General features: G+C 40.5%; 1 protein-coding gene across 1 annotated transcript in view; it reads left to right on the forward strand.

Moving 5' to 3' along the window:
- Positions 1-14213, forward strand: part of ofcc1 (orofacial cleft 1 candidate 1) — a gene marked incomplete at both ends in the record, with an annotated part of 89511 nt that overhangs the window by 15900 nt on the left and 59398 nt on the right. The window contains 9 exons of the mRNA XM_079234278.1: positions 2625-2691; positions 3064-3243; positions 6321-6425; positions 7069-7152; positions 9921-10145; positions 10453-10550; positions 11994-12080; positions 12436-12512; positions 13738-13864. Of these exons, the coding sequence (XP_079090404.1) occupies positions 2625-2691; positions 3064-3243; positions 6321-6425; positions 7069-7152; positions 9921-10145; positions 10453-10550; positions 11994-12080; positions 12436-12512; positions 13738-13864 (1050 nt within the window). The remainder of the gene's footprint in view (positions 1-2624; positions 2692-3063; positions 3244-6320; positions 6426-7068; positions 7153-9920; positions 10146-10452; positions 10551-11993; positions 12081-12435; positions 12513-13737; positions 13865-14213) is intronic.

A 14213-nucleotide genomic window follows, 5' to 3' on the forward strand; every position in this document is an offset into this window, starting at 1 on the left:
ACCACTAATCTAACATTAATGTGCAATGCTGACAGGGAATTAAAAAATGTTAGCTTCCACTGGGTCCGTTTACACTGCCGCTATCCCAGTGATATTGGACTGCCATTCTCACCTCTGAAAATCCAGTTTATTTCATGAACATCTTTGATTCTATTTTTTTTGTTTCTCCTCAGGATGGAATTGTTGTTTATCTTTTCAGAAATGCAGCATCTGCATGTTTCATCCGGTTATGGCACATTAAACAACAGTCCGTGTATTACAAGGAGCATGCTGTCAATGTCAGTGGGGTCCAGGGAACGAGATGAGAACCAGGCATTTTTCTTAGCTCTCTAGACAGAGAGGCTCACATGGCGCTGTGTGGATTAGATTTTTAGTGACAATGACCCAAAGCTTTAGGCCCGGGGTGTATGTACTGTACTCCTTTTGTGTACTTTCCCTTGTGTGTTTACTAGGGTTTTTTCTTTTCTTTAAGGAAAGAATACATTCATAGTAATCAGAGGATTTATTGGCATTTTCAGGACATGTAGCTAATTTACTTTGCATTGTGAGAAACATGGGCACTGCTAGAAATGAGGCCAACACACAAACTGTGCCTAGAGGAGAACTTGTATGAACTGATATAAACATTACATAAGCGTAAAAAGAATAAATAGGACTAAAAGAACTTTTGAAGAAGAACATCTTAAGTAATTTTCTTGAATTTTTTTTTTGAGCTTGCAGGTTTATTTATACATATGTAAAGGCAGCTATATGTAACACTTTTAAAAGGGAAGATGATATTCTAGATTAGTATGTGCAGTAATTAGGGTGATAAACAAAATACATTTGAATAGCCTCAGATAAAACTTAATGTGATTTCTCCTTTGATCTCTCCAAAGTGCCTTTAGCCCTCAGGGCAAAAGCAATAATTTACGAAATAAGCAGTGTTATCCTCCTTCATTGTTCTAATTTGATGATTAATTACTTTGGCAAAATAATCAACTCCAACAATACCTTACACAGAATGCTGTAAAGTGACTGAACAACAGCCTCGCAGTAAACATAGAATTTATTGTAGATGAACATTATTTAAAAGGTATTCTTTATGGTTTTTCAATAACAGTCAAACTTTAAATAACATTTAATGAATGCAAATGTCATGTAGCGTATTTAAATAACTGCTCCAGTTTACAACACAGTCGTGTTAAACTGGCCCGGTATCACACAGAGAAAATGGTGATTGTTTGTATTTTTTTTAATAGTAAAATTACCTGATTAATTTCCCCATAATTTTTTCAGGGAGTTTCTCAATTTGCATGTGCACCCAAACAATATTTGTCTCGCAGAAAGGTGTGTCTGATGAAATTAAACTAAGAAAGTGAAGGAAAACACAGGGAGATGATCACTGATGTCTCATGCTCCGCAGTATGTGAAACTCAGAAAAACTGATTGGTACCCAGTCGAAATGAAAATGGTTTTTAAATAAGTTACAATTAGATAAGCATTAATCTCAGTGGTATGAATGGATGTCTTGCTGTAGGGCTTGTTGAATGTAAAAACAGATTTACAAAAACTCCTCTTACCAGATTGGTCTGGAAGTAGTCCTTCTCCATTTTAATTGCTCTGTCATTTAGAGTTGAAATAAGCCCCCCACCCATTCTGCCCCTTGATTTTGCCTTTGAAATTAAATATTGTATACAAATACATGCTGTTCACGGGCATGAGCACAGTTCATCATTGAAATCTGCATAAAATGATGCTTAAAAAGCTCCATACGCTTTGAGCAACAGAGCTCTTTCATATGGTGCATTCTTATGTAAACATATCCGTAACAAAAACAACTACTTATGCCTTTTACCTCAGCTTTCTTATTGTTCGGCTTGTCCGCAGAAATGAGAGAAATGTGGGACTGCAGAGTTTGTTTCCACATACTCTTGATTTTCAAAGGAACCCATCCTTGCTTTCTTACATTTCTCCTTTTTTTCTTTCCATTCATGCCAATTTAGACCACCTACATGTTAAAATGTATTTGACTTAGCATATCTATCTAGATATTAAAAAATATATATATATATATATAGATAGATAGACAGAGAGATGGATGAATCACCGTTATGTCACATTTGTTTTAATCATGCCTTACACGTGAATTCTATATTGAAATTACTATACTCGAAATCCTCTAAGCTTTACATGATACAAGGAGGCCTGACGTGGTGTTATTTAAAGACTATTTTTGTCTCTCCTTTGAGATTTTTTAGGTTGAGTTCATGTGAATGGAAGTAATGAGAAGTGTGCCTGGATTTCCATACTCATTTGCACACCAAGACTGTGTACTCTCATGCAGCCTGTGCAAAAATGCATAATTTTCCAGGAGAGAGTGTTGTTGCCCATTCATTTTAGAAACAAGGAGGAAGTATTTTAATGTGACCTTCATTACACATTCATGTCAACTTTTCTTATCTATTTATGATTAAATTCTTTTCCACTCCTGTTGTTCAATTAGTGCTTGACCCCTTTAGCGGCGATGTAAATTAAATGACATTTTAGTGTCGTCCCATATTTAAAATACTGCGTTAGTTGCGGATCATAAATGATGATCTTCATTCTGCAGCTAATTTATTCATTTAACAATTTCCCTCCAGAAGTTACAGCAGAAGGCTCTGCAGCAACCTAAGCAGAAGAAATCCAAGTCGGCTGAATTTCTGATGGGTGAGTCCTGCTTGATGAGTTATTGCTCATAATTTGTGTAAGGATTAATTAACTAATTACAGACAAATGGCTTCGGGCTAAATTTTGCTCTTGCTTGTCAGGGCGCAATTTGTAATTATTTTAATCATTTCTTCTTCTCTTTTTTTTTGCTCCTCCTTTGCAGGATTCTGATTTAATTTTAACCTAATTGTGTTTTAGTGTCATTCTAGGAGGATGCGCTTGAACATTTTGGGGCAGAGGAATCACCAATAGAAACATTTTGTTGCCAATAAATGTGCTTTGTTATTTTACGAGTCACTTTGACCTAACTGTTGTATTGCCCCTTCATGTCAGTGTTTGTATTTTTATTTATGTTCTCACTTATTTTGTCAGGGAGAGAGGAGAGAGCAGCTCTGGTGGGCATAGAAAACCCAGCCTTCGATGGAGGAGGAAGCACCGAGCTCTCTGTTCCTCCTGTTTGGCTGGGGAGAGAAATTCGAGGTGACAGGCCAGATAGCACCCTTGCAGCTCACCAAAAAAAAATGGAGCTGCAAGCCCCTGCCAAAGAAAGAGGTGAAGCTTCATTCTTCATTAGCCTCAAATTTGTTGACAGTGGTTGTGTTCCTGATCTAACCTTTTCTCTCACTCCCTGTTTCCTCTCTCTCTCTCTCTCTCTCTCTCTCTCTCTCTCTCTCTCTCTCGGTCTCTCTCCATTCGTGGGGCCCTTGGTCCCTGCATTCCAAAGCAAGCGTGTCCTAACAAGCAACCCTCGTATAACTTCTTCCTCCGCTGGAGAACGCTCCAGTAGTGGGTGTTCTGTCTCTATCTAGAAGTACCCTCGACACAATCAGCCTTGACTCCCACTCTCGGCTACATGCCTTGTGGTGGGCTGGAGTCATAGGAGAGTGCATTTACATACGCTACTACGCTACCAAGCCGATCCGCTGTCTGTGTGGTGTACTCACAACGCCCCCGAAACACGGCTTAAGGCCAATCAGGCATACGAATATGCCCCCTTATAATTCAGTATGTCAGGGAGAACTCTTGAGGAATGGGATGGTAAATTAGGATGCGTTCAAGGTTGCGAGCGTGCCAGTTTTCTCAGGAATGAGTCACTTGTAAGATTTTTGATTTAATGTGGTTTATTTTCCTTTTTGCTGTGCAGGGCGAGTAATTATTATCAATTGTTGTCATGATGTTTTATGCAGAAGAGGTAGGATTGCCCTTTAGCACAGTGCGTGGAACTGGCCTTCATGGAAACAAAACACGTTTTCTATCAGGTCAAGAAAGTCCGACCATAAACATATATCATAAAGGAGACTAAATGTAAACCAGAAATTAGAATGTATTTTGTCATTGGCTGAAGATCATGGCTTTAGCAAAGCAATCACACATCATCTTTGTTTCTGGTTTGTTCATGTATTTGTGTGTGTTTTGAACTGGGGTTGTATGAGGTACTCCTCCATAATCTGTGTATTATCAACAGTCAAGTGGCTTTGAGGGGAGCACAGATTCCCTTTGAGTTCAGTTTCCCAGCGGAAAGTGGTGAAAATATTCTAAATATAGCATACACTAAAACAGATATTGTTTTCTTCTTTAGTTGAGCCTTTCTAAAACCTTTAGCTGCTGCCCCGTCCAAATCAGTATATTACTTTGTCCGAGTATTGTTGTCTTTTTCTCCCCACTGGGGCCGACCCGACCCTTATACTGTAGGTAATACACTAATTATGGATAAATACCTCATACAACCCCACTTACAAAGATTAAAATAGGAATACAGCGCATCAAATGAAGAATGCACAGCTAAGCCTAATTCTCGAAAGTTTGTTTTATTGGGTAAAGCAGATCCACTGCCTCTTAGTGCACCGATATAGACTCTTTTCAAACATATATTGACATGCTGATGAGGGAAGTTACTGATTTTCCTCTTCTTTTTTTTGTTCTATTAATTGGAAATGCTAATTAGGCCACTTACCATATCCTGAAAGCATACAAAATGAACTTAACCATATGGTAGTTTAATGATATTAAAACTAAGGAAAATATGAAATGTTTCATATCAGCACAGTCACTATGTCATGTGTGTTTGTTATTAACATGGTTCTGTCAAGTCCACATACACCCTCTTATGACCTGCATGTCTCAAAGGGCATTTTAAATATATCACACGCTATGTGTTTTACAAGTTTATAACCTTATTTCTTTGTGGTAATTACACTGAATATATGATTTACAAAAACAAACTATGAATCACGAGCACAAAATGAGCAGCCCTTCTTCGGAGTGTGAATTTGCAGAACAGTGCAGTGACTCGTGGGCCTTTATAGGAAGATCACAAAGGCAAATTGTTCCATGTTTGTGACACTTCTATTTGGCCTCAACCAATGTCTTACATCATCTTTCATTCTCTGGCTGCCAAGAAGTTCTAGTTACTGATAATGTTCATATGAGAACAGAGAATTGAGAATTTTCATTAGAGGGATGAACTGGAGGACAGCCAGACTATTTAGGTAAATCACAGATATGATTCAAAAGGCGATCCACGAAGCCACCACCATTATGCAAATTTGTGTTTGAAAAAAGGGTTTCATAACCTCAGAGCTATTTGCAGAGAAATTGTTCAAACTCTTTGTTAACGATGTAGAGGGATTTAACGTGTGAATTTCACAGTGAATTTATGGCGCCGTCGAGGAGTCATACGGCTCCTCCTCTTTTAATATGTTTTTCAGTCTGACTCTTTAACTTAGAGTAAGGACAGTGTGTGGAAACCTCCTGCAAGATATTTAATACGAGCTCAAAATTATTTTCGGGTAGTGGCCTAGTGGGCCAGTGGTGCTGCTATGCAAACACACTTACTCACATTTTTATGCATGCAAGCGCCGATACCCACAGACTTCTATAAAGGCCATCCTTGTGTGGAATATATGTCATGATTTAAAGCACCATGCTTTTTTTTTTTCGCCCGACAACCTGAGAAATACAAGTAAAGCAATTTAGATTGGAGTGAAATATTCAAGGGCTGTAATGAGAATGATTTGGGGTTAAGAAAGCTGCTTGGTGGGGTGTACCCTTAATAGAAAGAGCCCTGGAGCCATTGGATTCCCATAAACTCTGCGCAGCAGACTTGATACCCATAGGTCAATGATCGCTAATAAGAAGTCAATGAGACATGGGCTCAGGTTATTTTCCTTTGGATCTGCTCCTCCAAACTTGCCCGGTCCTCTGGGCCGCTGACCTCAGAGTATTTAGAAGGCATTGTCTTTGAAATTCCAGGTACTTTTGAGCTTGTAGACTTTCTCATTAGTTCCTTTTGAACACGGCAAACATATGGCAGTCGTATTTAAGAGATTGCCTGCCGTGACCTTTTGCGGCATGCTAATTAGGCCCCAGAGCACCGCAGGCCGCGCAGAGTTGCACTGAGAAACCCAGCAGTGTCTTTGCCAGTTCTCTCTTTCTGCCTCTGTACTCCTGGCTCATCATGGCTCTGCCTTATCTGGTAGAAGCCGCTGCCCCTGCCCCTCGACAGTGTGGGTTTCAAAATTAACATTTCGCTTCATGTGCTTCTAATAACCACTAACCTGAACCTGTACAACTCACAACCCCTCTTTCTCTCTTTCTCCCATTCTCTCGCGTCTCGCACTTTTCCACAGGAAATACACGTGACCAAAATGACTTTGACCCGTCGTCGGCTGAGCAGACAGACCCAAGGCATTGCGGGATGGCTGGGGTCAGCGCTGAAGATGAGCTAGAATTAAGTATGTCATTCTCTGTCATAATAGTTCTCCTCGGTTCATTAAAGTGAGGTGAGAGAGATCACCGGTAGCAGGCCGCCATTTGTGACGGCAGGACAGTCTATGTAAATACACCGAGTGATGGCATCGCAAGATTGGCTACCCGACTCGCTGTCATTGACGAAGGTCACGTATCATTGGTCAGCCGTCATTCCGCCATGGCTTTTTTCTTTCCCCTGTCAAATGACACATAGCCACATCAATAGTTTGCAGCCCCCTCCTAAAGTAGGCCTATTAAAAGCGAGCTCTTGGGAGCCAAGTAATATGCATGTTATAATGAAACATGGCTATTAATGGAGAAGCCATTTCACCTGTATCTTTTGGATATCACTGCCATGTAATATCAAAGGATTCGCCAAACCAAATCTCATCACATGATGACAGGCCGGCTAACAGGCATGTTTATGCTCCTATTTCATTACCCCTCTGCATACACTTGATTCTCACCCCTCTCCAGCCACGGCTAATATCTCTGGTTTGCATGTTAAGATGTGGTTTAGATTGAATTGTCTGATAAGTAGAGAGTAATTTTTAAGGCACACAAATGCATGTCATTTTCCAGCACCTTTACAGGGTATGCTCATTTTATAATTGTTTTGACTTGTAGCCATATTGAATGCTGATGAAAACAGACTCTATCAAAGAATGTCTGCACTGCTGGATGAGGAGGATACCTTCATAAATATACCTGGTATGTATCCCTATATTACTGTACTCATGTATCTTGGTAATTGCTAATCAAAATAGCAAATATATATTTGTTTACCACTTTAATTCGGAACAATTACTTTACCTTTACATTGCATTACTTTAATTTAGAACAATTGTTTCAATTTTGTATTACTTCAATTAAGAATTATGATTAATTTGTTTTCCATTTCGGGACATATAATGTTCATTTGATTCCTTGTTTGATTCCTTGATTCCTTGATTCCTTGATTCCTTGTTTGATTCCTTGATTTCAAGTTAAAAATGTACTGCTGGTTAATGCTGTTAAGATTGAATGTATTAATTTAATTGTATTTTGCATGGTTATGTATTGATAAAACGTTTTAACATCATGAAACAAAATTAAAAAAGTCCCCATTTGAACCAAGCTACTGAGTACCACCGTCTTCAAGTCACAGTGACACAGAAGTTAGAGCGTCTTCATCACCTGTACTGTATTTCACAGTGAAACTAAATATTTTAGCGGTGTACATTTACAAGAGGGATATATATCAAATCCTTTGCATTATATTTGCCACTAAAACTGTGCGTGCTCAGATCATGATACTCAGATCATGATACACACACACACACACACACACACACACACACACACACACACACACACCTGCCTCAACTGTTATAGATGCAGATAGATAACGAGGGCGAGATGAAAGGGACACATACGGTATAGTTAGTTTATTATAACCATTGCGTCTCATTTGATTGGATTATTTAATGTAAACGCCCCAGAGTGCAGAATGAGTCATCAAACATTTGACACATAACAGAAACCAAAGACGCTCTAACTTCCGTTTAGTGGGAATTTTAGGTACAGTATCTTTAGGTTAAGCTCAAGATATTGAACCCATGAACAACCCAGACAAAAATAAGACGCTACTCACACTGAAAGCAGCACTAACGTAGAACAAAGAATAAGACTAGAAATGGACCTTCACTTGAAGTCAGCTTTCCAAGCACAGCCATTGTCTCACAGTAGGCGTGCCTTTTCTCATTAGCTCGGTTTCATTTAAATATGTAACCAACCAGGCAACATTGAGGTGGTTTAAGCTTAGCATTGTTCTGGGTGAAGACAGTCGCACCAGATCCTGTTGACATGACGCACATCTTCCTTGTAATTCCAGTGCACAAGTGATGGGTTTAGGCCCGCTTCAACACGGTAGAATTTAGCCGGCTTGTATTATTTGCCATTGTCTCGGATTTAGCTGTACCACCGAGATTAGCAGCCCCATCCATTGTCTTGGAATGTTCATGAAATCCCACTGAAAAAGTAAAGAGGATCTTGGATTAACAGTTCCTCCATGCAATAGGCTGAGCGACTGAGAGAGAGAGGGAGAGAGAGAGAGCTCTTACTTCTGTACTGTTGGAGTCCAACTGTGGTGACTGCCAGTAAGCACTTCACCAAGCTACAATAGGCTTCATGACAATCACCTTATGCTGTTGTATGAATGCCTCCCACCGGTGTAGGCCCCACGTCTTCTTTGCAGCTGCACAGCCAGTGCAGTGTATGTCAGTCCTGATCCTGACATTTTGTGACTGCTTCTCAGGCTTTTGTCTTTGTTTCTATAGCCAGCCATAAAGCACCATGCACATTTCACAAGAAAGAGCATGAATACGACAAAGTATTAATGAAATGGACAGTGGCCAGTGTTGTAGACATTTCCTCAAAAAATAAAAATTCCTCGAGAAATCCCTTCTGTCTGTCTAAGATCTTCAGTTCTTCCTTTTTATCGTGATACAGTTGACTGCTTTGGCGTGGAGATGAAAGAACACAGAATGGTATTCTATTCATTCTAGTTCTCGGTAAGACGTTAGGCATTGATATCAGCTTCTATGTGAGAAGCATTAGTCAGTGGTAACAGCTTTGGCTGGTGTGCTTATTGGACTGCACACGTTGAACACACAGATGCTCAAAGGAATACCTCTTGCTTTCTACCTAGGCGGTACAGCAACACTGAAAAGACACAAAGCAAGCAGGTTAGCCACTGTAGATTATGCTTCCCTGCTGCCAGTAATGAATTCTGGTTTACTTACCAAAAAATACTTTAAATATGGTACAAAAGACAAACTTTCTTTCAATGTATAGACCCATTGTTCACAGTTTAATGAGCTTAACAGCCATACGCAACGAAAACACCACATCCTCCTTTTGATTCCTTGCATAGTAACACATTAGATATCCGTTCTGCAGCCTCAGTTCTACATTATGTATCCTATTCTACTTTTTCTCTTAAGTTTAACAAGCCTTCCGGTGTGTACTTCATTATTAAATTCCAGTCGTGCATGTGGTCGAATTTTTTGCATGATTTCAAATACATGTTATGAGATATTTCTACTTAATAACCACAGACTTTCCTTGAATAACCAACTGCGATCATATTAGCGAAATAATAGTGAAACTATTGTGGTTCTTGTGTAAAATCCCTTATAGAACTAAGGTCTTGTCTCAATATGAATATGTCAAGATCAGGATTCAAGGCATACATGCTTTAGGAGTGGGCTTAAATATGATACCTTGGTTTTGTGAATGTTCATATTGTGTTCATGTGAGTTGCTGTCCACTGTCCACCTGCACAAATGTCTGTATATACATACTCATCGCTGTGAGTGTCTGTTTCTGGATGTGGTAAGTATGCACATCAGTATGTGTACGTGTGTGTGCGTCTGGTTGTATGTGTGTGTGCGCTTGTGTGTGTGTGCGTGCGTGCTCACTGATGCATATCTCTCCAGGTACGCTGCCAGCCTCCAGGGATGAGGAGGTGTTGGAGGTGAAGGCGGGTGATCCGGTGCTTCAGCGGCGACTGCTGCTCCACGGTGGTGGCGATGCCTCGGGCTCCCGGCCCTCCCAGGCCCATGCCGTTGCCAAAACCCAGGCTGAGGCTAGTGCTGGGCAGGGAGGAGAGGCTGGACTCAAAGCAGGGAGGATGGTAATGGCCAGAGAAAGCACTGTAAAAAGTAATGCTATGCTTTTATTTATGTTTTATCTATAATTTCTTATTCTGTTAATATTACACTATTATGTTTACTATGATAGGAACATGTAGTTCCTTTGAACATACATGCATTCATCCATACAACTAGCAAGGAATCATTCCAGGAAGTTGTATACATGTGTGTGCAATGATTTGTCTCTGGACAATATTGTATTCCCTCATATACACATGACATTACATGAGAAAAACGTATGCACAATGCTACAGTAGCAACATGTTTTTTGATAAATATTATATAGTTTGTGATGCCATTGTATTATTTCTTGCAGTGAGCACAGCTGAGGAGGTGATCCCCCACTACGCCCAGCAGCTGAGGGAGCGTGTGCGGCCTGACATGATCACGCTTGGCAGCCTTTCACTGCAGCAGGTCAGGGCTACAAAGAGGAATATCTGTGTCATCATCCCATATTCACCAGCACATCAGCCATGTCCATTATGCTGTGTATCAGTGGCTTTTTGGCTAATGGACAGTGTGTGTGTGTGTGTGTGTGTGTGTGTGTGTGTGTGTGTGTGTGTGTGTGTGTGTGTGTGTGTGTGTGTGTGTGTGTGTGAGACTGTACATTTGTACATTTATCCATTTTGTCTGTGTATGTGGGTGTGTTATGTACTCAGCTTACTAATTTTCTTTCTCTTTTCTTCCATATTTGGTCAGCTTTTTGTCCCCAACTTTTTTCCCCACCACTGCTACCTTTATAAAAGTTCTGCATTTCATTTTCAGTGCAGATGAGCTCAATCTCAGCTGAATGCACTCATTTGAAATTGCTTTTTGTAGAACATGCTTTCATTCAAGGTTAGATAACTCATTTGTCAGCTCAGAATGTGTGCATGGATTTCAACTGTATAATCTATGCTACATATGATATCCTCACACAATTAACTTATTTGTGGAGACAGTTTTGTTCAGTCTTTGAACTTTGTTGTGCATTATTATGCATATTTGTCTCTGACAGTAGCTGATTTCCTTCTTTCTTTACCCGTCTTATGGTCTTTTCAGGAAAAATAGAGCGTGACTACGTTTTATTTTCCAACTGGGGAGTAGGGGTATTGTGAACTAGCGTTAAGATCTGAAGCTCCTTTCAGAACATGTGTTTGTATTCCATCAGTCAGAAAAGAAATGGGAGAGGACGCAAGAACATGGGGTTCCATTGTGTTGGCAAATCTAGAAACCCAAACATTAACGCATATGTTCAAAGAATGCAGAACTTCTATCCACAGTATTTTTAGTTCTAATCTCACTTGAAAAGAGAGTAAGAGTATCAAATTATATGAATAGAAAGTAAACATAATTGGGGGAAAATGGTTCAACAATGTCTCACGATCACTTGGAAGCCACAGCAACAGTTGACTCATCCTCACTGACTGGATAATATTACCGTCTACTGTGCAACTGTATCAGTATTGGGATCAGCGTTATCTTATTCTGCCATAATATGTATGCGCTCTCCTACTGTTTCCACACCCACCTCCCATTGAAAGCACATTATCCACCAGAGATTTCACATCTATTTTAAAAATAATAGTGTTTTTCTTCTTTCTCTATTCTGCCGCACAAAGCCTCTACAGGGCGAGACGCTGTCACTTAGCAGTGTCAATGCGTCTGAATGGGGAGTGTGAATGTGCTGACTGAATGTAAAACCGGCAGAAATACTCATCAAACGCTACATGTCTTTAGGGCCTGGCTCAGTATCGATTGCCTGCAGATTGCATTACAGTTGCTCCTTGTGCTTAATTCTGCCATTATGGTGCACTGCACTGTTTCATAAAGCGGCATCCAAAGAAAGTGTGCATGTGTGTTTACACGGATTTTCAGCAAGCGGCTCAGAAGGGACCACTGAAGAGGAGGGAGTGGGCAAAGAGAAAGAAGAGACTAATGGCCTTCTTCGCTGGGAATGTTAAGGTAAAGGCCCATGTACTGTATATATGCTGAATGAAGGATTCCTCGCTCTCTAAAGGCATAATAACCCACAGGACATTAACTAGGATGCTGTTTAGAGATAATTTGACAAGCTCAACAAATTGCTCCAATCTTTTTCTTTCTTGTCACATTTGTCCATAACACTAGCCGGTTGAAGTCTTATTCCTGAGCGCTCATCTTATTATTTCATTACAATTAGTTACTAAAATTAATAATATCTGACATTGTAATTTAAAAATGATGTGGTGTTTACATGAAATTGTCAATTAGCTGATAAAGTTAATGACGGTTAACACAATAACAGTGTTTGTTAACATATCAGCTTTAATATTTAAAGGCGCCTCAGTCACAAAGAGACTGTGCCGAGGCAGCGGGAGAAGCGCCACAGCCCCGGCTGAACTCGTCGCTTCAGTGGTAAGTCCAGCTCATTCCATATTTCTCTCCATACGTACAATTGATGTCACATGACTGTAATCTTTAATTGTGTGAAAGGCATTTGTGATTCCTCTGAAATTCGAGAAGGAATGTAATTCATATGTCCTCTGCATGGCTTCCCCTGTTGATGGGCATTGCATTGTGGGTAGCATGGCTCTAGGTGACAGAAATCTGTCCATGTCATTGGGCTCGGAGGCGCATCAATTCTTGGTGCCTCCACTTTAGTCGGAGATCACACATCAAATCTCGTAGCGAGAGCGCCACGGGCGATCAGCTTAGCATGTTTAAGTTTTTAGCAATTACGGACTACCATGCTGCCTGACATGATACAATCAAGAAACTACTGTACACATCAGTATCTTCCCTTGTGTTTGGTTGTTTTATGGGTGGGTGGTAGTCGGACACCAGCCCTGTCAGATTAATGTGGTTCGGAGTTTAGCGAGATGACCTCCTCTCGACAGCCTTGAACCCTGTAAATTCCTTCTGATATCAATGGTGGGTGGCTATTAGACATGGGAGACTTTCTATGCATCACCTAGGGCTACATCTGCCTGAAATTTAATGAGAAATGATTTCACTTTTTCTCTCCCTACGCCTATGAAAGGGAAAAAAAATAAAGAGGAGAGACGGGGAGCTGACTTGTGGTTTTTGTAACAAATGTGTAATTCATTTGTTTCCACTGTTTCTGATTTAATGGAGGTCGAGTAATTGCATTAGGAAGCACATTGTGCCTTGTTGTGAACTGATGAAAGCACATGTAATACTTTTGATAGGCGAACAGTAAGGAGGGAGAGAGGGAGAGAGAAGAAAGAAAGAAAGACCCAGTGCCTGCCTTTGATGCCGAGCCTTTATTTGCTGAATTATCCTTCCTTTTACAAGCATCTTATCCCCAGTCACAGGCAGGCCAGGGCCCCTGTGATATTGCTTTATTTTGAGGAATTAAGAGAGGTGGCGAGGAGACAGAGCGAAGCAACCGCTTATTACATTACCACTGATAAGATTGAAAGGCCGAGAAAGGCAGAGAGAGAGAGAGAGCGAAAGAGAGAGAGGGACCCAGTGGAAAGTGTTTTGTTGTGGTGTTATTAGATTGAGCCTCAGTTGGCTACAGAGTGGAACAACAGAGAGTCCAAAATGCAGGTCGCTGTTAACAGGGTTAGCTTCTTATATTCTTGTGTGTTGTATACATGTATTTGTGTGTGTGTAGCAGCAGAACTGTTGAAAACCCGTCACGCAGAGCGCTGGGGGAAGGCCAAGAGGAAGCGATGGCCAAATACGGGCAGATGATAGAGCTCCCAGAATCCTCTTCTTCAGCACCACGGCCCCCGTGGCAGGTAAGATCTGCTAGCTGCTGAGACTGTGGACTGAGTAGCAAAAGAAAGCACACAAACAGGAAGTGACACACCTTTAAATCTCTAAGCGGCTTGCTCCACAGGAGGAGACACAAGAGGAACATATCGATCCCAAAGTGTTTACAAATCCTAAAATACATGCAGGGTTGTTTGTTCAAAAACAATGATGTAATTATGTGAAATCATGTGATGAATGGGGAAATAATACCGCATATTTTCTTTTTTTTTATATCCCTGCACTCTATTCAGTACACTAATGGGTAGTGCATGTGCACATACCCACACAAAGACACATTCACATGCAGGCACCATACAGATGCTAACTATTCAG

This window comes from Taurulus bubalis, assembly GCF_910589615.1.
Source record: "Taurulus bubalis genome assembly, chromosome: 18".
Taxonomy (NCBI): Eukaryota; Metazoa; Chordata; class Actinopteri; order Perciformes; family Cottidae; genus Taurulus; species Taurulus bubalis.